Below are 23,906 nucleotides of genomic sequence, written 5' to 3'. Positions count from 1 at the left end.
TTTTTTTGCGGTGTGGGTCTGGCAATCTTCGCCATGATTACCAATGTGTTACTATGTTTTTGTTGCACCTGTGTTTGAAGAGATCGGTAAGGCACTTAGGGCATGTATAATGGGAGGTTCTTAGAAAAATGCTTAGAAAATAAACTATACTTTTAAGCATCGGGGCTTATTTATACTAGACAAATACCAGGTTCTATACGAATAAGCACTAGCGGTAAAGAGAATACTTGATTTATTTTCATAAGCATCTCTCTAAGCACCTTGCATTGCACATGTCGTTAGGAGAAATCATCACAATGTATGGGGAGAAGATAATGCTTCACTACTCGCCTAGTGATTGCAGTTTCATTTGCATGGAAAATTCCATGTTAAAAACTATTGGCTGAATGATCGTTGTTTTGCAGTGGTCTTGGCAAGCAGGGGTGGGCATAGAGGGGCTTTGTTCTTGGTGGTGTTATTTCGGCGCCAAATCTTGATTTTTCAGCGTGAAAATCCTAGGTCTAGCCATCACTTGTTGTATGTGGCAATGGCGAATCTGTATTTGTCTCCTTGTTGAAGACGCTTTCTAGAGTTTTAGAATTTATTCAGGTGAAACCGATGATCTGATGATCAGGCCACGAGGGTGTTTGTGCATTGTTTCCTTCTCGAAGCGTCGTTCTCGAAAAACCTTTTGTGTAATCTGGATGTTGTCATTGATGGTGGTACTCCCTCCGGTTCATATTAATTGACTCTAATATGGATGTATTTAGACATATTTTAGTTCTAGATATATCCATATTGAAGTCAATTAATATGAATCGGAGGGAGTAGTTCTTGTTGATTCCCTGATTTTTTTTTTTTTGCTTTTTTTTTCTTTAGTTTTCTATTGGTTGTGTCTTGTGTGAATCATTGATGTCTCGGCTAGCTCCTAACATTATATATCGTTGCATAGACGGGTGCAATTGATATCCACTAGCTATTATTAATTCCCTTTGTAAAAAATAAACCAATAAAACATCGTTAGCAAACTAATTACAGGGTATTTGATAGACTTAATAATAAGAGGCATCATATACCACTCTCTTGTGTTTTTCTCTCCCCACCTCGTCAAAAAATCTTAGCTGATGGAAACACGTGGTACAGTGGTAGTAACACGTAGGACTGCACCCGTCACGCAGCCATCGGATGGAGTAAGCAGAAGTTTCGGAATTGGCTTGGGAGAAGCTGTCGCGTACGTGCGCGCGGTGCGCTGCCTGCCGGAAGAGGGAGGAAGCTTAGCCGTTAAGAGATGGAGCGGGCGAAGGCAAGGTCTACATCGGCCGCGTGCTCGATGGTCACGGTTCGTTAGCATTGATGATGATTGTCATGCCTCCCATGGACCCGTTCCGCCACCGACCTTGAACGCCAAGGCTCCCTCTTGTGCCACGTACTCCGGGTCTGCCTTGAAAACGAAACGTTGGAAGCCTGCGTGGTCGCCGACGGTGCACGGCTGAGCTGGCGAGCCAGGCGCACCGGGCGAGTTCTCCAATCGGCTAGCAAATCCACGCTTCCGGCCTGCGATGAGTCTTCGGCTAATTAATCAACGCGCTTCGTCGTATTAGGTGCTCTTATATATAAGTTCAGCCACCCCTAAATCATTTCTAAAAATCTTCCACCTCACCACCATACGCCTTCTCCAGTTCAATCCTCTGTAGAGCTCTGATCGACCAGCGCCAGATATTCTCCTTGTCTCATCTGTTCATCCGACACCGGACGGACCCATCCGCAGGTGATCATCCGGCAGCCATGGAGGCAGCGCTAGCCTACGCCGACGCCTCGACATTCTCCCCGGCCTTCTACCCTGACCAGCAGGACGACGAGGTCTCCAGCAGCAGGCCGGCGCGCGTCGCGGGCGCGGTCCTCCGCGGCGTGATCACCTTCGTCTTCGCCACGGTGGGCACGATCCTGGGCGCCATCACGGGCGGGCTGATCGGGCTGGCCACCGAGAGCGGCCTGGTCCGCGGCGCCGGCATCGGCGCCATCTCCGGCGCCGTGGTGGCCATGGAGGTCGTGGACCGGTCCGTCGCCATCTGGCGCTCCGACGAGTCCGGCATCTGGAGCGTGCTCTACGTGCTCGACGTCATCTGGAGCCTGCTCACGGGCCGCCTCGTGCGCGAGAAGGTGGACCCGGCCGTGCAGAACGCCGTGCACAGCCAGATGAGCGCCGTGGACGACGCCTCCGGCGGCGGATCCGTCGACGGGCCGCCCACGCTCGCGGAGATGTTCGGGACGGGCGGCGCGTCGTTCAAGGGCATGGCCGCGCACGCCATCGCGGACCTCCCCGCCGCCACGGTCACCGAGCGGCAGGCGGCGGCGGCCGCGCAGCAGAACGCGGGGTGCTCCGTGTGCCTCCAGGAGTTCGAGGCCGGGCAGAGGGCCAGGAGCCTGCCCGGGTGCGGCCACACCTTCCACCTGCCCTGCATCGACGGCTGGCTCTGCCGCCACGCATCCTGCCCGCTCTGCCGCGGCGCCGTCGTCTAGGCTTCCCGTGTGTGAAGGCGTTTGGACGCACGTGCGACGTGGGTGGTGCGACCAGGCACGGCACCGGCGCACCCGCGCACGTAAGGTCGTTAACTAGGTTGCTTAGCTGGGTTGAGACTGACATGACATGTATACCGACAGACACACGTTCTTTGGTTCGTTTTCCTTCATTTTGGACTTGCATTCCTTCATAGGTTATACTCTCGTATATATACGGCTGGTTGTATATGTATGTACAGAAAACCATGTATTAATGTATAGCAGACAGAGGTTATCATATATTTTTTTCTTCATTTCTGTCTCATCTTAGTCCTCATCCTCATTATAACTGCTGTAATTTTGTTCTCTATTTTAGTCATTCATGTAATTTGTACCCGCTTTCATGCAGTTTCAAATCCGTTCCCATTCAAAAAAGAAGTTCAGGATTTTGTTTTGCGCAATAAGCCTATTTCATTGGTTGGTCGCAATACAGTTTTTCCACAGGTGGTTATCGCATGGCACTATGTCCGACCACCACTCCAAAAACTTCTATTGACTCAACTAGAAAAGCATTGTGTTGCTTCTAAAGAAGGAGGGTGCCAAGTCCATCACCGACTATAGGCCTATTAGCCTTATCCATGCCATTGCAAAGATTATTCCTAAGATGTTGGCCAACCGGTTGGCACCTTTCTTGAACACGTTTGTCTCGCGCATCCAAAGTGCCTTCATAGAAACTAGGAGCATTCATGACAACTTTATGTATTTGATGAACTATGCAAGACGGTTGCACAATGCAAGAGTCCTGGCTTTCTCGCTTAAGCTATGACAACTTTATGCATGTGATGAACTATGCAAGATGGTTGCACAAGGCACGAATCCTGGCTCACTTGCTTAAGCTTGACATGAAGAAGGTGTTTGATTCCGTGAGATGGGACTATCTCGTTGAATTGCTTTAAAGGCACGGTTTTCATATGAGGTTTCCAAATTGGCTTGTTGCCCTTCTCTCCACCGCGTCCTCGAGGGTTCTTGTAAATGGGGTGCTGGGGCGTCGATCAACATGCAAGGGGATTACGACAAGGAGATCTCCTCCCTCAGCTCTTATTTTTTATCGCTATTGATCCTTTGCAAAGCATCCTTGAGCGGGCTACCGCCAATGGTGATCTACACCGTCTTCGTGGGCATCCAACCTCTACTCGGACCTCCCTCTATGCTGATGACGTTGCCATCTTCTTGGCTCCTATCAAAGAGGACCTCCAAGCGCTTTCTCGCATTCTTCTTGGGTTTGGGGAGGTGACCGGTCTTGTTACCAATGTGCAGAAAAGCATGGTTGTGCCAAGATGTGCCGAGCTTGATCTTGACGCCATCCTTTATGAATTCCCCGCCATCCACTCAAACTTTCCTATGCGTTACTTGGGTCTTCCGCTCTTGGTGCATCGCCTTCGAAGTTTGGACTTCCAATTTTTGGTCGATAAGATGGCAAGCAAGCTTCCCATGGGGAAAGGAAAATTTGTTACCACTGCCGGTAGGACGGCTCTCATCAAGTCGGTTACTGCTTGTGACGGTAAAGCACACGTCCGTTGGGAACCCCAAGAGGAAGGTATGATGAGTACAGCACCGAGTTTTCCCTCAGTAAGAAACCAAGGTTATCGAACTAGTAGGAGATGAAGACCACGTGAAGGTTGTTGGTGAAGGAGTGTAGTGCGGCGCAACACCAGGGATTCCGGTGCCAACGTGGAACCTGCACAACACAATCAAAATACTTTGCCCCAACTTAACAATGAGGTTGTCAATCTCATCGGCTTGCTGAAAACAAAGGATTAAACGTATGGTGTGGAAAATAATATTTGCTTGCCGAAAACAAAAGAGAACAATGATTGCAGTAGGTTGTATTTCAGATGTAAAAGAATGGACCGGGGTCCACAGTTCACTAGTGGTGTCTCTCCAATAAGATAAATAACATGTTGGGTAAACAAATTACAGTTGGGTAATTGACAAATAGAGAGGGCATAACAATGCACATACATATCATGATGACTACTATGAGATTTACCTAGGGCATTACGACAAATAACATAGACCGCCATCCAGCATGCATCTATGCCTAAAAAGTCCACCTTCGGGTTAGCATCCGCACCCCTTCCAGTATTAAGTTGCAAACAACAGACAATTGCATTAAGTACTGTGCGTAATGTAAACAATACAAATATCCTTAGACCAAGCATTGATGTTTTATCCCTAGTGGCAACAAGCACATCCACAACCTTAGAACTTTCTCATCATCTGTCTCGGATTCAATGGAGGCATGAACCCACTATCTAGCATAAATACCCCTCTTGGAGTTACAAGTATCAACTTGGCCAGAGCCTCTACTAGCAACGGAGAGCATGCAAGATCATAAATAACATATATGATAGATCAATAATCAACTTGACATAGTATTCCATATTCATCGGATCCCAACAAACACAACATGTAGCATTACAAATAGATGATCTTGATCATGATAGGCAGCTCACAAGATCTAAACATGATGGCATAATAGGAGAAGACAACCATCTAGCTACTGCTATGGACCCATAGTCCAAGGATGAACTACTCATGCATCAATCCGGAGGCGGGCATGGTGATGTAGAGCCCTCCGGTGATGATTCCCCTCTCCGGCAGGGTGCCGGAGGAGATCTTCCCGAACCCCCCGAGATGGGGTTGACGGCGGCGGCGTCTCTGGAACTGTTCTCGTAATTTGGCTCTCGGTACTAGGGTTTTCCGAGACGAAGGAATAAATAGGCGAAGGGGCAGCGTCGGGGGAGCCAGGGGGCTCCCTCCCCACATGTCGGCGCGGGGGGCCCCACTGCCGCGCCGCCCTATGGTGTGGGCCCCCTGCTGGCCTTCCTCGACTCTTCTTCGGACTTCTGACACTCCGTGGAAAATAGGGCCGTGGGCTTTTGTTTTGTACAATTCCGAGAATATTTGTAAACCAACTTTTCTGAAATAAAAAACAGCGAAAAACGAGAACCGGCACTCGTGGCATCTTGTTAATAGGTTAGTCCCATAAAATGCATAAAAATATTATAAAGTGTGAATAAAACATGTAGGTATTGTCATAAAACTAGCATGGAACATAAGAAATTATAGATACGTTGGAGACGTATCAAGCATCCCCAAGCTTAGTTCCTACTCGCCCTCGAGTAGGTAAACGATAAAAAGAATAATTTCTGAAGTGACATGCTACCAGTATAATCTTGATTAATACTATTGTAAAGCATATGAGATGAATGAAGTGACTCAAAGCAATGGTCTATAGTTTGCTAACAAAAAGATAATGACTAAACAACTGAATCTTATAGCAAAAACTTTTCATGAATATTACTTTCAAGACAAGCATCAAAAAGTCTTGCATAAGAGTTAACTCATAAAGCAATAGATTCTTAATAAAAGGTATTGAAGCAACACAAAGGAAGATTTAAGTTTCAGCAATTGCTTTCAACTTTCAACATGTATATCTCATGGATAATTGTCAACACAAAGTAATATGATGAGTGCAATAAGCAAGCATGTAAGAATCAATGCACACAGTTGACACAAGTGTTTGCTTCTAAGATAGAAAGAAGTAGGTAAACTGACTCAACATAAAGTAAAAGAAAGACCCTTCGCAGAGGGAAGCAGAGATTAAATCATGTGCTAGAGCTTTTCAAGTTTTGAAATCATAAAGAGAGCATAAAAATAAAGTTTTGAGAGGTGTTTGTTGTTGTCAACGAATGGTAGTGGGCACTCTAACCCCCTTGTCAAACAGACTTTCAAAGAGCGGCTCCCATGAAGGACGTTATCTCTACCAAGCAAGGTAGATCATCCCTCTTCTATTTTGTTTACACATGTACTTTAGTTTTATTTATAGATGACACTCCTCCCAACCTTTTGCTTTCACAAGCCATGGCTAACCGAATCCTCGGGTGCCTTCCAACATTTCACATACCATGGAGGAGTGTCTATTGCAAAATTAAGTTGCTTACTGATAAATCAGGGCAAAACATGTGAAGAGAATTATTAATGAAAATTAATTAATTGGGGCTGGGCACCCCGTTGCTAGCTCTTTTTGCAAAATTATTGGATAAGCGGATGTATATTCCACTAGTCCATTGGTGAAAGTCTACCCAACAAGATTGAAAGATAAACACTACATATTTCCTCATTAGCTATAAAACATTGACACAAATAAGGAGTAATAAAGTTTTGAATTGTTTAAAGGTAGCACATGAAATATTTACTTGGAATGGCAGAAAAATACCACATAGTAGGTAGTTATGGTGGACACAAATGGCATAAGTTTTGGCTCAAGGTTTTGGATGCACGAGATGCATTCCCTCTCAGTACAAGGCTTTGGCTAGCAAGGTTGTTTGAAACAAACACAACTATAAACCGGTACAGCAAAACTTACATAAGAACATATTGCAAGCATTATAAGACTCTACACTGTCTTCCTTGTTGCTCAAACACTTTTACCAGAAAATATCTAGACCTTAGAGAGACCAATCATGCAAACCAAATTTCAACAAGCTCTACGGTAGTTCTCCACTAATAGGTTTAAACTACATGATGCAAGAGCTTAAACATGATCTACTTGAGAGCTCAAAACAATTGCCAAGTATCAAATTATTCAAGACAATATACCAATTACCACATGAAGCATTTTCTGTTTCTAACCAAATAGCAATAAATGCAGCGGCTTTCAGCTTTTGCTATGAATATGAAAAATAAAACGAAGAGCACCAGTGTTCAAATGAAAAAGCGGAGCGTGTCTCTCTCCCACACAAGCATGTTAGGATCCAATTTATTCAGAGAATGAAAATAATAAAACAAAAAAATAAAAGCACACAGACGCTCCAAGTAAAGCACGTAAGATGTGACGGAATTAAAATATAGTTTCACTGGAGGTGACCTGATAAGTTATTGATGAAGAAGGGGATGCCTTGAGCATCCCCAAGCTTAGACGCTTGAGTCTTCTCCAAATATGCAGGGATGAACCACGGGGGAATCCCCAAGCTTAGACTTTTCACTCTTCTTGATCATATTATATCATCCTCCTCTCTTGATCCTTGAAAACTTCCTTCACACCAAACTCAAAGCAATCTCATTAGAGGGTTAGTGCATAATCAAAAATTCACATGTTCAGCAAGGACACAATCATTTCCAAAACTTCTGGACATTACCCAAGGTTACTGAAATTTAATGGAGCAAAGAAACCCACTCAAACAGAGTAAAAGAGGCAATGCGAAATAAAAGGCAGAATCTGTCAAAACAGAACAGTCCGTAAAGACGAATTTTTTCGAGGCACTTAACATGCTCAGATGGAAAAGCTCCAGTTGAATGAAAGTTGCGTACATATCTGAGGATTACTCATGAATTTTTTCAGAATTTTTAGATTCTTCTACAGAGATAAAACTCGAATTCGTGACAGCTAAAAATCTGTTTCTGCGCAGAAATCCAAATCTAGTATCAACTTTCTATCAAAGACTTTACTTGGCACAACAATGCAAGAAAATAAAGATACAAAGGTATTGCTACAGTAGTAACAAGCACCTTGACTCAAATATAAAACAAAAATTGCAGAAATAAAATAATGGGTTGTCTCCCATAAGCGCTTTTCTTTAACGCCTTTCAGCTAGGCGCAGAAAGTGAAAATCAAGTAACATCAAGAGAAGAAGCATCAACATCATAATTTGTTCAAAATGCATCTTCATTCTCTTTCTAGAGAAGTGTTCCATACCTTTCTTAAGAGGGAATTGATATTTAATATTTCCTTCTTTCATATCAATAATAGCACCAACGGTTCGAATTAAGGATCTTCCCAAAACAATAGGACAAGATGCATGGCATTCAATATCCAAAACAACAAAATCAACGGGGACAAGGTTATTGTTAACCGTAATGTGAACATTGTCAATTCTCCCCAAAGGTTTCTTTATAGAATTATTAGCAAGATTAACATCCAAATAACAACATTCCAAAGGTGACAAGTCAAGCATATCATAAAGTTTCTTAGGCATAACAGAAATACTTGCACCAAGATCACATAAAGCATTACAATCAAAATCATTGACCTCCATTTTAATGATGGGCTCCCAACCATCTTCCAACTTCCTAGGGATAGAAGCTTCAAGTTTTAATTCCTCTTCCCTAGCTTTAATGAGAGCATTTGTAATATGTTTTGTAAAGGCCAAGTTTATAGCACTAGCATTAGGACTTCTAGCAAGTTTTTGCAAGAACTTAATAACTTCAGAAATATGACAATTATCAAAATCAAAACCATTATGATCTAAAGCAATGGGACCATTGTCCCCAACACTTTGAAAAATTTCAGCACTTTTATCACAAACGAGTTTCAAGCAGCTTTAGGCAATTTTGCACGCTTTGTAGTAGAAGTAGAAACATTGCCAACACCAATTATTTTACCATTGATAGTAGGAGGTTTAGCAACATGTGAAGCATCAACATTACTAGTGGTGGTAATAGTCCAAACTCTAGCTATATTATTCTCTTTAGCAAGTTTTTCTTCTCTTTCCCACCTAGCATGCAATTCAGCCATCATTCCAATATTGTCATTAATTCGAACTTGGATAGAATTTGCTGTAGCAAATGACTTAATATCTTTAACTTCATTAGGCATAACTTTCAGTTTTAAAAGATCAACATCACGAGCAAGACTATCAACCTTAGAAGCAAGATCATCAATTTTACCAAACTTTTCCTCAACAGATTTGTTAAAAGAAGTTTGTGTACTAATAAATTCTTTAAGCATGAATTCAAGATCAGAGGGTACACTCCTACTATTGTTGTAAGAATTACCATAAGAATTACCACTGTCAGAAGGATATGGCCTATAGTTGTTGCCAAAATTATTCCTATAAGCATTGTTGTTGAAATTATTATTTTTAATGAAGTTCACATCAACATGCTCTTTTTGAGCAACAAATGAAGCTAAAGGAACATTATTAGGATCAACATGAGATTTACCATTAACAAGCATAGACATAATAACATCGATCTTATCACTCAAGGAAGAGGTTTGTTCAACAGAATTTACCTTCTTACCTTGAGGAGTCCTTTCAGTGTGCCATTCAGAGTAGTTGATCATCATATCATCAAGAAGCTTTGTTGCAGTACCCAAAGTGATGGACATAAAAGTACCTCCAGCAGCTGAATCCAATAGGTTCCTTGAAGAAAAATTTAATCCTACATAAAAGGTTTGGATGATCATCCAAGTAGTTAGTCCATGGGTGGGGCAATTCTTTACCAAAGATTTCATTCTCTCCCATGCTTGGGCAACATGTTCATTATCCAATTGCTTAAAATTCATAATGATACTTCTCAAAGATATAATTTTAGCAGGAGGATAATATTTTCCAATGAAAGCATCTTTACATTTATTCCATGAACTAATACTATTTTTAGGCAAAGATAGCAACCAATCTTTAGCTCTTCCTCTCAAGGAGAAAGGAAACAATTTCAGTTTTATAATATCCCCATCTATATCCTTATACTTTTGCATTTCACAAAGTTCAACAAAATTATTAAGATGGGCAGCAGCATCATCACTACTAACACCAGAAAATTGCTCTGTCATAACAAGATTTAGTAAAGTAGGTTTAATTTTATAAAATTCTGCTGTAGAAGCAGGTGGAGCAATAGGAGTGCATATAAAATCATTATTATTTGTGCTAGTGAAGTCACACAACTTAGTGTTCTCAGGAGTACTCATTTTAGCAATAATAAAAATAAATAAAGCAAAACCGAATTAAATAAAGTAAAACAAGTAACTAATTTTTTTGTGTTTTTGATATAGAGAAAGCAAACAAGACAGAAAATAAAATAAAGCAAGACAATAAACAAAGTAAAGAGATTGGGTGTGAGAGACTCCCCTTGCAGCCTGTCTTGATCTCCCCGGCAACGGCGCCAGAAAAGTAGCTGCTTGTGTCGGTAAAGCACACGTCCGTTGGGAACCCCAAGAGGAAGGTATGATGAGTACATCAGCGAGTTTTCCCTCAGTAACAAACCAAGGTTATCGAACCAGTAGGAGATGAAGACCACGTGAAGGTTGTTGGTGAAGGAGTGTAGTGCGGCGCAACACCAGGGATTCCGGTGCCAACGTGGAACCTGCACAACACAATCAAAATAGTTTGCCCCAACTTAACAGTGAGGTTGACAATCTCACCGGCTTGCTGAAAACAAAGGATTGAACGTATGGTGTGGAAAATAATGTTTGCTTGCAGAAAACAAAAGAGAACAATGATTGCAGTAGGTTGTATTTCAGATGTAAAAGAATGGACCGGGGTCCACAGTTCACTAGTGGTGTCTCTCCAATAAGATAAATAACATTTTGGGTAAACAAATTACAGTTGGGCAATTGACAAATAGAGAGGGCATAACAATGCACATACATATCATGATGACTACTATGAGATTTACTTAGGGCATTATGACAAAGAACATAGACCACCATCCAGCATGCATCTATGCCTAAAAAGTCCATCTTCGGGTTAGCATCCGCACCCCATCCAGTATTAAGTTGCAAACAATAGACAATTGCATTAAGTACTGTGCGTAATGTAAACAATACAAATATCCTTAGACAAAGCATTGATGTTTTATCCCTAGTGGAAACAACACATCCACAACCTTAGAACTTTCGTCACATCGTCCTGCGATTCAATGGAGGCATGAACCCACTATCTAGCATAAATACCCCCTCTTGGAGTTACAATTATCAACTTGGACAGAGCCTCTACTAGCAACGGAGAGCATGCAAGATCATAAATAACATATATGATAGATCAATAATCAACTTGACATAGTATTCCATATTCATCGGATCCCAACAAACACAACATGTAGCATTACAAATAGATGATCTTGATCATGATAGGCAGCTCACAAGATCTAAACATGATGGCATAATAGGAGAAGACAACCATCTAGCTACTGCTATGGACCCATAGTCCAAGGATGAACTACTCACGCATCAATCCGGAGGCGGGCATGGTGATGTAGAGCCCTCCGGTGATGATTCCCCTCTCCGGCGGGGTGCCGGAGGAGATCTTCCGAATCCCCGAGATGGGGTTGACGGCGGCGGCGTCTCTGGAACTGTTCTCGTAATTTGGCTCTCGGTACTAGGGTTTTCCGAGACGAAGGAATAAATAGGCGAAGGGGCAGCGTCGGGTGAGCCAGGGGGCTCCCTCCCCACATCGGCGCGGGGGGCCCCACTGTCGCGCCGCCCTATGGTGTGGGCCCCCTGCTGGCCTTCCTCGACTCTTCTTCGGACTTCTGGAACACTCCGTGGAAAATAGGGCCGTGGGCTTTTGTTTCGTCCAATTCCGAGAATATTTGTAAACCAACTTTTCTGAAATCAAAAACAGCAGAAAACAGGAACTGGCACTATGGCATCTTGTTAATTGGTTAGTCCCAGAAAATGCATAAAAACATTATAAAGTGTGAATAAAACATGTAGGTATTGTTATAAAACTAGCATGGAACATAAGAAATTATAGATACGATTGGAGACGTATCAGTTACAGCATCACAAGCAATATACCCTCTTACCGCTTTGGCGCCCCCAAAGGCATCATGAAGGCCATACTAAAAATTTAGAGGGCATTTCTTTGGGCGGCCTCGGACAAGGTCTCAAGTCGTAAATGCGAAGTTAAATGGGATGTGGTGTGTCAGCCGAAAAACATGGGAGGGCTCGGCATCCTCGACCTTAATAAATTTGCTCGCGCATTAAGATTAAGATGTCCTTGGCTTGAGTGGACGGACCCCAGAAGACCGCGGGTGGGGTTGGGAAACCCGTGTGACAAGGAGGACATGGATCTTTTCTATGCTTGCATCACCATTGCTATCGGAAATGGGAGAACAACCAAGTTTTGGCACTCGCCATGGTTGGGTGGAATCAAGCCCAAGGACATGGCCCCCTCCATCCTCGAAATCTCCAAGTTGAAGATTTTTTTGGTGCAAAAGGCTCTCCAACATGACTTTTGGGTTACAAATCTCAACCTTACCTGGGGCATCTCTGTTACTCACATAAACGAGTTCTACCCTTTGTGGGGCAAGCTTCAAGAGGTCCAACTAAATGAATATAATGGTGACATCATTTCATGGATGCTCACAGTGATGGTGTTTATTGTGCGGCTTCGGCCTACTTAGCTCAATTCGAGGAGGCTCCCACGTCCTTCATGGAGCCGGTGGTTTGGGCGAATTGGGCGCCTCTGAATTGCAAGTTCTTGGCTTGGTTGATCCTCCAAAACCAAGCGTGGATGGCTGCGCGCCGCGGCTGGCCCAACTGTGGTCTTTGTCAACTTTCCAAACGGGATATCGAGACAGCGACACGTCTCCTTTTTCAATGTAGGTACTCTCGCCGCATTTGGACGGGCAACAAGAATTGGCTTGGGTTGACGGACTTCGACTTTGATCAATGGAAAACTTTTGCCTCAGTGCAATATTGGTGGTCCTCCATTGTTGGAGTGATGGGGAGAAGGCACAAGGGGCTATCTTCCTTAGTCTTGCTCTCCGCTTGGGAAATATGGAATGATCGCAATGCTAGAGTTTTTAGGAGTGTTTCTTATATGCCTTCCATTGTCATTTCGGCTATTAAGCGGAATGCCGCACTTTGGGGAGCCGCGGGGGCTAAGCACTTGGGTGCAATCATGTCGCGGGAGTAATCCTTTTTGTTTTGTAACGTAGCCTTCTTAGCTTTGGTTGTACTTTAAACTCTACTTAATCAATGAAGTAGGCAAAGCTTTTGCCTTGTTTCAAAAAAAGATATAGAACGTTTTTGTAAAATTAATTAGATTCCATTGGTAAACCTAGTCGCCGCCTCCACATGAACCTCCTATCTATGTCAATTCACCCTCCTTCACCGGGCTCAGGAGGGGTGGGGGACCCGATATATGAGTCAATTTTTTTAATAAAATTAGTTTTCCAAGAGATTGGATTAGGGTTTTGGTAGTTATTGTAAGGGTATATTGCCCCTATGTGCGGTTTTGGTAATTAGTGACAACCCCTATGGACTAATGTTTTCATTGAGTTTATATGAAGGAATATTCCATAGGTTCTATATGTGTTGGATTCAAGTATGGATGCCATGAAGATAAAGATATAACTTGCGTATCGGCATCAAGATCATCGATTTGAAGACATAAATGTGATATGATCAAGAAGAAGAAATGAAGATGGAGTTCTTATGTGGAACTCAATATCAGTTATGCTTTAGCTTATGTGATAAGCAATGAATGATCAAGATCTTGAGTGCTTGATTCCAAGCGAAGAATTCAAGTTATGGCTCTAAGTCGGTGTCATGATAGTCTCATGAGTTGAGCTATGGTTGACTAAGATTTAGAGCATGAAAACAAATGAAGAATTCTTTATACACCTCAAGATAGTATGATAGAGCATGAGAAGATACAAGATTGACCAATACAAAGAGTAAATAATAGATTCCAGTTTGATCAACACATGAAGCATGGAGAATGTGCCACGTGAAGTCATGAATGGTAAGCCTTGTCAATTATTCTTTATGAACTAACCCATCATATATGTGCCCTTCTTGTGTTGTCTATGTGAGTTAGGTATCTTTCCATGTGCATGCATCAAAAGTGAGATCTCATATAGCCCATGAGAGGATGACGTCAAGTGGTGATCGTCATCAAGGTTGAGTTGGGCAAATTCAAGTTGAGCATCTCAATAGGATCATATGCTTGAAGCTTCCCGTCCATTTGGTGATAATGGATATGTGAAGATGTGCATCAATGGAGCTTTCCCATAATGGTGTATGGGGGAGTATTTGTGAGTCTTCACGAAGCAATAATGATGAAGTGAGGCATTCCGGCTTGAGTGGAGCTTTAAGAGTTATCATCAAGATCAAGCAGGATGCGCAAGGCAAAGGTATGGCCTTGCTAGGTTTTTCTTTTACCGATCTCAAGGGGGTTGTTAGGAGATCAGATGACAGAACATGTTCATTACCCCATGTGTGGTTTTGGTAATTGATGACAATCCCTATGGACTAATGGTTGCATTGAGAATCAAACTTAGGTCAAGTCCATAGCCATGTGTTGGACTCAAGGTTGCAAGATGGAGAAGACGGAGTACAATGACGAAGACGGTGATGAAGGGAGATGAAGACGGCGTAGAAGATGAATGAAGACGGTGGCGTGAATACAAGATGAAGGAAGACGGTGGCATGAACAATGATGAAGAGGATGAAGACGGAGATTGCCGACTCGAGAGGAACGCGCAAGGTCAAGGTTTGTGCCCGATAGGATAGTGGGTCGCATCATCAGAGAGAGCTCAAACCTTGCATGCATTGCATCGTGTTTCTTGGTTTTTCTTGGTTCTTATCCATGAGATGAGATAGAGCTTGTGTTCATCTCCATGACAAGCTCTAGCTCATCAGAAATGGATTCCGGATGCATCGCATGTTGCATGTGCGAGGGTGATGATTTTCCCAATATACCATATTGAGAGGTTACACCTCTATGACCATGAGAAAATCATCACTCACTCTTTTCCATATTTTCACTTTTTGTAGTGATAGCTCTTGTCGTCCTCTTTCCGGCAAAATTGGTTTCATGTCATTCCGAGTTTCCTAGCTCAAGTTATGGATTTTACATTGCACTGAAAAAGTCCCACAGAACATGTTACGGTACCTTTGCGGTACCTTGAGCCGTAGTACCGCTTGAGAGCGGTAGTACCGCCCCGGTACCGCTTAAGTACTGTAACATAAGTTACGGCAGTACCGCTTCGGTACCGCTGCGGTACCGCTTGGGATCCAGTAAGGTTTGGAGCCCATTGCGGTACCTCAAGCGGTACCGCGAGCGGTAGTACCGCTTTGTGTCCACGTGGACAAGTTCTGTGGGGATTCGAATCCAGAGCGGTAGTACCGCTTACCAAAGCGGTAGTACCGCTCGGGCGCGAATCTGACCGTTTTTCTGCCCCAACAGCTATATTTCTGGGACCCTATTTATACCTCTCTTCCACCTCCGACCATACTAACCCTTCCCCTCCATTCTCTCTCCTCCATTGTTGACCTTGGGTTCTTGCTTCCTCCTCTTGATCCCCCCACTATTTGTTGCATATTTTTGGGGGAAAGGAGAGAGGAGATCTAGATCTAGAGCTTCACCAATTGAATCCCTCTCCAAGTGAGGGGATCTTGCTAGATCTAGATCTTGGAGTTTCTTGGTGTTTCTCCACTCTTTGTTCTTCCTCCCTTATTCCTCCAATAGCTTCTTCTATCTTTGTTGGAATTTGGGAGAGAAGAACTTGGGCATCCTAGTGGTGTTCTTAGCCATTGCATTAGGTGCATCGGTTTGAGTTCTCTCCGGGGTTTCGATCTCGTAGAGTGAGTGCTCAACCTTAGTGGTGTTCTTGCCTTAGTGGCCATCTTGCCTTAGTGGCCGCATTGCCTTAGTGGCCGTGTTTCCTTTGGTGGAGTGTGTTAGCCTCTTGTGGCGCATAAGCATCCTTGGTGGAGTTTGTTTCCTTTGGTGGAGTGTGTTAGCCTCTTGTGGCGCATTAGCATCTTGGTGGCTTGGTGGTGTGTTGTAGCCTCTCGTGGCCGTGTACTTGAGAGCCTCCGTGTTATGGAGTTGCCTCAAGCCAATACTTGGCGTTTGCCCAAGCGTGTAAGGGTTCGGTGACCACCCCAAGGGTCCTTTAGTGGATCAAGGCCTTTCCTTTGGTGGAAAGGCTCGAGGAGAATACGGTGGCCCTAGTGGCTCATTGGAGGCCTCGTGCCTCCACACCGCTCCAGACGGATACGTAGCACCTTAGTGTGTGAACTTCGGGATACATTGTCGTCTCCTCGTGCACCGGTTACTTCTCAACCTGAGCTCCTTAACCTATGCGCTTTACCTTGTTATATCTATCTTGCTTGATGTGCTATACCTAGCTTGTTATCACATTGTGCTCATCATGCTAGCATAGGTTGTTGGTGCTCTTAGGCAAACCCCTAGTTGATAGGCCTTGAGCTAAACTAGTAAACACATGTGTAGTTTTATTCCGCCTAGTTTAGCTCTCAAGTAGAAGTTTTTATACACCGCCTATTCACCCCCCCTCTAGGCGACGTCCTAGAACATTCACCAGATTATAGGATAGATAGCCGCACTATCAAGATGGGCTTTCGGTTGGGTAACTTGATCACATCGTCTTAGGGATCTCAACCCTTTGCATGCTTTGCATCGATAAATCTTATTGCTTCTTGGTGTTTCTCTATGTGAGGTTCTTGAGCTTGTTTCTAGCTTCACAACAAGTCCAAGTTCATCGAAAACGGAATCCATATGCATCTTCTATTGCGTTTTCGAGCTTGGAGGTTTTACCGGTGTCTCTTTTATAGATAGGTCAAAACATTCATCTTGTGTTTTTTACTCAGTGGGTGGACAATGATATTTCTATGCATAAAGTTGCAGGGCTTGTTGTTCTAATTCTAACAAGCCCAAGATTATCGAAATTGGAGTCAGGATGCAAAAGTTATCATGATTTTTGTAAAACATGTTTTCATGTTTGGCCCAATGGCGCCATCTGTCTCATCGGCTTGTCCGGCACAGACCGGCTCCCACACCGGTGCCAACCGGACGTTTTCCAGGGGGATCTCATGGCCGCCCGGTCCCTGGCCCGTCCTGACCGGCTCTCCCACCAGGCAGCCCGGTCCCTGGCCCGTCGTGCCAGGCCATCCTGCCAGGCTGCACGAAAAACTCCCAGATCTTTCCCAAAGGTCATATTTCGTTTGGCTATAAAAGGGGCTTCTTCTCCAATAGTTTTATGGGGTTCTTGAGCATATTCTTGACTACCATTGTTGAACCTCTTGAGCCTGCTTCCTCTCCCTTCCCTCATATGATTCTTGCATATTCTTGGGAGATCTGAAAGAGGAGATCTAGATCTACAACCTTCTCCAATCCATTCCTCCTCTAAGTGAGGGGAACTCTTGGGATCTAGATCTTGGAGTCATTTGTTGATTTCCTCCTTTGTTCTTCATCTCTAATCTCGTCCTAGCATCTGTTGCTTCGGTGGGATTTGAGTGTGAATGATTTGAACACTTCTAGTGTTCTTGCTTTGCATCATTGCATAGTGTTGAGCTCTCCACCACGATTTGTTCAAGTGAGAGACCGTGAGCTTGTTACTCTTGGAGGGTGACCTCCTAGTTGGCTTGGTTGGTGTCCCGGTGACCTCTTCGTGGAAGATTATGAAAGGGCCCGGGCTTCTCCTTCGTGGAGCTTGTGAAGTGGTTGTGGAGCTTGCCATCTCCGGAGTGAAGGAAAAGCTAGCCATAAGGAAAGGGCTATTCCTTCGTGGGATAGGCTCGGAGAATAAGGTGAGCCTTCGTGGCATTGGGGAATCCTTCGTGGGATCCCCACATCTCCAAACGTGACGTACCTTCTTGCAAAGGAAGGGAACACGGGAATACATCTTCGTCTCCACGTGTCTCGGTTATTTCTATACCCGTGCTTACTTTCCTTATGATAGCCGGCGTGCTTGAAGTACATATACCTTGCTATCACTTATGCTACATATATCTTGTGCCTATCTTGCTTAGCTCTAGTTGTTGTTGTTGCACTTAGGTGAGCCTAGCATATTTAGGATTTGTGATTGTAAAATAAACGTTAGTTTAATTCCACATTCTTACAAGCCAAATCCGTTTGAGTTTTAAAACGCCTATTCACCCCTCTCTAGACGACATCTCGTCCTTTCAGTTATCTTCTTCTTTGACTTCACATCAGTGGAGATGGCATTGTCTAAAATAAATGATCTCCAGCCTTTCGTTCAACATCGAGATCTCCTTTTCAATGTCAATGGTGGGTATGAGTCTTTAGATCTTATTTCATCATATCGATTTTGGAACTTTTCTCTTAGTTGCCACGAGGAGGTATGTCCTCGCGATGTTTTTTCTCTAATGCTACGTTTTCGATAATGGTAATTTGTACTCTCGGCTCCCAAGCGACATCTCAAGATGGTTGGTTGCTTTTCCCTGAAATGTTGGTATTGGTACTTTTGCCGATGATGATTAACTAATTTAGTGGTTGCACGTGGTGCAATAGTTTTGGCATTGCGGATCAAAATAAAATTATGGGAGAACCTTCATTAACATTTACATCTACGTGGTTTGGTTTTCTTCGGGTGCCTTTAAGAAAACACAACATTACGTTATGAAAGAAGAAAGAGTTTGGAGATCTGAAAGATTTTCTCATTTCTTTTTAACTCGATTTTGTAATTATTGAAGACAGCTCATGTACCTCAACCATGTACTATTTAATTCTACAAATATATATATATATACTAAAGCCATTCGTCTAGCGAAAAGGTTTCCAATGTGTAAAACCTCGTTAGGCGCATCTATTAGCTAGCCCGTAAAACTCATCCTTCTAGTCTTGTACAATCTGTAAAACCTCGTTGCATGCCCGCCCTGGAGGTTGCAAGCAACGGATCCTGCGGATGAAGGCAATCATTTTCCATTTTTATTTCATGGTACGGTTTGCTCTCTCTTTTGTCCTTTGGAAGCTCTGTGTGGTTTGCAGTTAATTAGTTTGTTCATGATCTGGGGCGTATGCTGTTCGTGGTGTATACGTCGTGTGCCTTTGTCCAAGACTAACAAAGACTCCGTACTACGGAGTACATGTTCTGCGATTCGAAACACTGTCGCTTACTCCTGGTTCGGACTAGACTTTAGACTTGCGAGCATATATTCGCACAACTTAATTGCAGTTTCGCATCGATCTCATTCGGCTGTGTGCGTAGAGAGCTTAGTCTGCAGGTGGCATCACTGATAAAGGTTCGTAGTATTAGCCTAATAATGGTGACCGTAAATTCTTTCACACTGGGGATGTAGCTCAGATGGTAGAGCGCTCGCTTAGCATGCGAGAGGTACGGGGATCGATACCCCGCATCTCCAAAAAAAATTATACGGTTTTTTTTCTGTGGGAGCTCAGTTATTTATCAGTAATCCTTAATAGTTTTGCACTCTCCATGATGGCGAGCGGCCCGTAGTTAGCCTCCTGCGGCATGCGTCTGTCGATCGGAGTCGGACTGTTTGTACAAATATTTTTCTTGCTTGTGTCGCTAGCTACTTTGGATTATTGCCCTAGAAAAATGCTACTCCCTCAGTTCATAAAAAGATATCTCAATTTTAGATAAAATTGGATGTATCTAGATACTAAAATAAGTCTAGATACATCAAAATTTTGATAAAGTTGAAACACTCTTTTATAGATGGAGGGAGTACTTTGTATTATTTTCTTGTTGCTTGCAACGTACATTAGAAGAATATACTCCCTCTGTTTCATCGGAATTGCTAAGTTTCAGCTAGCTCAAGACGTAGCTTATGTCACAGTCACGTGCTTCACCGTTGGATTTTATTTTTTGCTTGAAGATGTGTGTTTGATGTTGTTTGCACTTTATTTAAATCCGCATTGAAACACACTAATGTAATTCGATTGATACATAAGTTAAGTCTCAGTCGACTGAGCCTTAGAGACACCTCTGTTTCATCAAAGTTGTCTAAGATTTGATAAATTTAGATTATCTACATACGATTTCATACATTTAAATTTTAATAAATTTAATATAATTTTCATGAGACTGAGAGTACCTTGGATTATCTAAGCGCTGACTTACTCCCTCGATCTTCGGATTTAATGTCCGTCCAGTTGATTGTGACGCTCCAGTACTTACCAGCTGACCTCAAGACGAAGAGAAGGAACGGGCCAGGGAATCCCATCAGTAAAAGCAGTCCATGGGCCCGCAGCAACAAATTTTCCTAACATACTGCGATTCCAGGGTTTCTCCCTGAGATCACTTCCTTTGGATTCTACAACAAATGGTTCATCTCTTGGTGAATCCAACATTTTAACCAAATGATTTTTTTTGTTTTGATGTATTGCAGGTCGGAAGAAGATGAAGATGAGATAGAGATGAAGGTAAAATAAGAAATGCTAGATATGAAATTTTAGATCGGACTTTTGTAGTTTGTATAGGCTTTTGACTTCCTGTAATTTTCTATTAGAAATTACCCTTGTAAAAACCATGTAATTGGTTTGTTATGAATGAGAGTCAAATTCTGAGCATTGTCAACTTTGTCTCATATTTTTCTGAATTGCATTTTATTTGTTATAATATTTTGAATATACAACATAGTCTGTGTATCTATTATCATCCTATGTCTAGATAGTGGTTTTTTATGATGTTTCTGCATGTACTTGTCTAGTATAAGTTTTTCTAGTTACCTGGTTATGTTTTTCAGATTTTTAGTATATTGTCTCAAAGTTAGTATATGGAAGTAGCAGAGGTTGTTATGCTTATTTCAAAGGGTGGTTCGTTTTAGTTTTGTATAACTGACTCTAGTTTCTTCAATGAAACTGGGAGCTCGTTGGGGCTTCTCTTCTCTATTTTTTTTAAACTTAAACTTAAGTTTGAATAATTCAAACTTCTATTCTGAATTCAATTGTCGTGTGATATATGTGATCATTTATTTGTATTTATATATGTATGAGTGCAACCAAAGACTTAGGTAATGGTTTTAAATCTAAGTTTTGAATTTTATCAAAATTTTGAAATGTACAAAAGCCATATTGAATCTTATTTCAATTCCTTCCGATGACCAAACTCAGTTTCATCACTAGAATTCATACTCTCAATTGTAACTTAATTCTGAAAGTATTAAAATTCCCCCCATCTTGAGATGCATGATATGCAAATGCACATATTCTACTTCTACCCTTACCGAGTCATATTCTCCGGGGTACTACATAATGCTACAACATGATTTGTTTGGCACCATACTTACCGTTTGGACCTCTTTGATTTAATGGATTTTTTATTGGAGATTTGTAGGAGTAGATTCTATAAATCTTTTTTCTACGAATGGCTATTTATTTGATTTATCGGACTAATTTTGTAGTATAAATTATTTCAATGGAATTCTTTGCACTAGATTTTATAGAAAATCTAACATTCGTGCATGCCTCTTTTTCAGAATTATTTGTTTTTTCCAAGATGAAATTAAACAAATTTGGGTTGATATGATTTTCGGCTTATACATACAACACGGGCATCGTGCATGCCAGAACAAACTTAGCTAACAGCAAACCACACCAAGCTTCCAAAGAAAATACTGTGGAAGTTTTTTAAAAATGCAAACCATGCACCTATCTCAATCACGCCGAACACGCGCGCTTGCTTCGACTTAGCGTGTCAACCGGGCCCTGACGCAGCCTCCCCTGCTTCTCCGTCACGCGTGCCCTCGAGAAGAAAAACTGCTGGCCTGATAAATCTGATCCTGCAACCAAGAGGCATCCAGCAGTGGTAGATCCTAGACGTACTAGATGCTGTCCGAGAAGTTGGGCGATCCACCCCACCGCCGTATCCTGGAGGTCGCCTCGCTTGCCTGCCCAGCCAGCAGAAATCAGGAAAGAACTCGTGGTTTCGTCGTCAGGGATTGACTGAAGGAAACGAAATCAAGCTGGCAAGAATTGCGCGCGAAAACTCACCTCCTTGTTCCAGTTGGTGCGCATGGTGATCGCCACCAGGATCACGGTCTGAAGGCCTACGCCGGTGAGCATGCCGCCCCACATTCCCTGGACGCCGAGCTGTAGCGGGAAGGCCATGGCGTACCCCACCGGGACGCCCACCCCGTAGTAGCACCCGAGGTTGACGTAGGCCACCAGCCACTGCCACCCAGCGCCGACGGCCACGCCGGACAGCACCGGCTGGACGCTGTTGAGGAGGAGCGAGAAGCCGAACACCACGCCCAGGCTGGCCACGGCGTCCACCACCTCGGGGCTCTCGGTGAAGGGCGACCCGTAGACGTCGCGGAGGAGCAGGACGGCGACGAAGAAGGCCACCCCGATGGCGACGGAGGACATGAGCACCACCGTGATCGCGAACCTTGCCGCGCGCGGCCGCCCCGCGCCCAGCTCGTTCGACACCCGCACGCTGATTGCCGCGTTGAATCCCAAGAACACCATGATCTGCCACCCGAAAAGGTTTGTGCTGCATACAAACCCATAAGTGACGCACAATCTTTTTACTGCTCCCCAGTTTTTTTTACTTAAGTCAAGCTCTTGCTAGTAGCAAGTGCCAGTTTATAAACAGCTGACTGGCTCACCAGATGGAGACCGCGGCGACGGCGACCTGGGCATTCGGTAGGTTGCCCACGATAACTATGATGAACATGTAGAACCAGTACTCCAGGCTTCAATTCGCACCATCAACATCCATGGGCCATGGCAACATGCCAAACGTCAGGCACACATATGATATGATTGACTCGTTACTGCAGATCGATCATGGCGGCAGTTGGATCATAAGTATAGGTAGGCACCACCAGCCGGGCTGTGCCTGTACGTACCAGAGCATGATGGCTGAGCCGAGCGAGAGGCGGGCGAAGCTGACGAGCTCGGTCCAGGCGAGGGAGTCCAGCTCGAAGCCGTTCCAGGCGCCGGGGCAGTAGCCCATCACGATGTAGGCGAGCTGCCCCACCACGACGCGTTGAGGGCCACCGCCAGGCCGACGAGCCCCATCTGCATCGGCACCACCAGGAACCAGCTGAGCGCCACGTGGAACGCCAGCGCCGCCGCCGACACCGCCGCCATGGCCATCACCTTGCTCTGCGCCTGCAGGAACTTCTGGATGGGGAAGTTGAGCGCGTACGCGAACAGCTGCGGGATCATGTACAGCGAGAACCGCCCCGCTAGGACGGCGATCTCCTCGTCCTGGTGGAAGAAGCGCAGGATGGGCGTGGCGAAGAGGTACAGCGGCAACATGAGGACAGACATGGCGGTCAGAAGGATCCACGACCGCTGCAGGTACACGCCCAGCAGGCCGGGCTTCTTGGCGCCGTAGGCCTGCCCGCACAGCGTCTCCAGCGCGCTCCCCATGCCGTACATGATCCCGAAGGCCAGGCCGGCGATCACGGAGTTCTCGGTGGACACGGCGTCCAGCTCCAGCGTGGTCAGGTGGCCGGCGAGGACCTGCGTCACGCCGCCCAGCGAGTACTGCGCCAGCGACGTGAAGATGGCAGGCCCCGCTAGGAGCCACAGCCTCTGGTTCTCCTCCGCCGCGCGCCACAGGAACATCGGCACGCTACGGATCTCCTCCAGGTCGTCCTCCTCGCCACCGCCGGCCGACGCCAACATCGCCACCCTGAGCGCATCATCATCGGCCCCACCACCAAATACGGCCATCGCCGAACGATGAATATCTCCAACCCCTCTAGCTAGCTCTTCTGTCACAAGATCAACTAGATCGATCAACCGATTGCACGGATGCTAGCTAAGCTGGCCGGATGGAAACGCGCTCTGGCGCTATACAAAGACCGATCAACCGATGCACATAGCGGACTGGAAAATGGGATATTGAGTATTTCATCAGTATATAATGCTGGAAGTACAGTGCCACTT

General features: G+C 44.3%; 1 protein-coding gene, 1 non-coding gene and 1 pseudogene across 2 annotated transcripts; 2 read left to right on the top strand and 1 right to left on the bottom strand.

The window, feature by feature from the left end:
- Window positions 1-1,640: 1,640 nt before the first annotated feature.
- LOC124679822 (NEP1-interacting protein 2-like) lies at window positions 1,641-2,499 on the top strand. Its single transcript, XM_047215285.1, has one exon. The coding sequence runs from the start codon at window positions 1,765-1,767 to the stop codon at window positions 2,497-2,499; it is 735 nt and encodes a 244-aa protein (XP_047071241.1). The 5' UTR covers window positions 1,641-1,764.
- A 16,830-nt stretch (window positions 2,500-19,329) lies between these two features.
- TRNAA-AGC lies at window positions 19,330-19,402 on the top strand. The gene has a single exon. It is a non-coding gene; the product is annotated as a tRNA-Ala (tRNA).
- Window positions 19,403-21,526: 2,124 nt separating this feature from the next.
- Window positions 21,527-23,690, bottom strand: LOC124650142 (annotated as a pseudogene).
- Window positions 23,691-23,906: the final 216 nt, after the last annotated feature.

Source organism: Lolium rigidum, chromosome 1 (genome assembly GCF_022539505.1).
Source record: "Lolium rigidum isolate FL_2022 chromosome 1, APGP_CSIRO_Lrig_0.1, whole genome shotgun sequence".
Taxonomy (NCBI): domain Eukaryota; kingdom Viridiplantae; phylum Streptophyta; class Magnoliopsida; order Poales; family Poaceae; genus Lolium; species Lolium rigidum.
The sequence above is the reverse complement of the archived record's forward strand: the minus strand, read 5'-3'. Positions and strand labels throughout refer to the sequence as shown.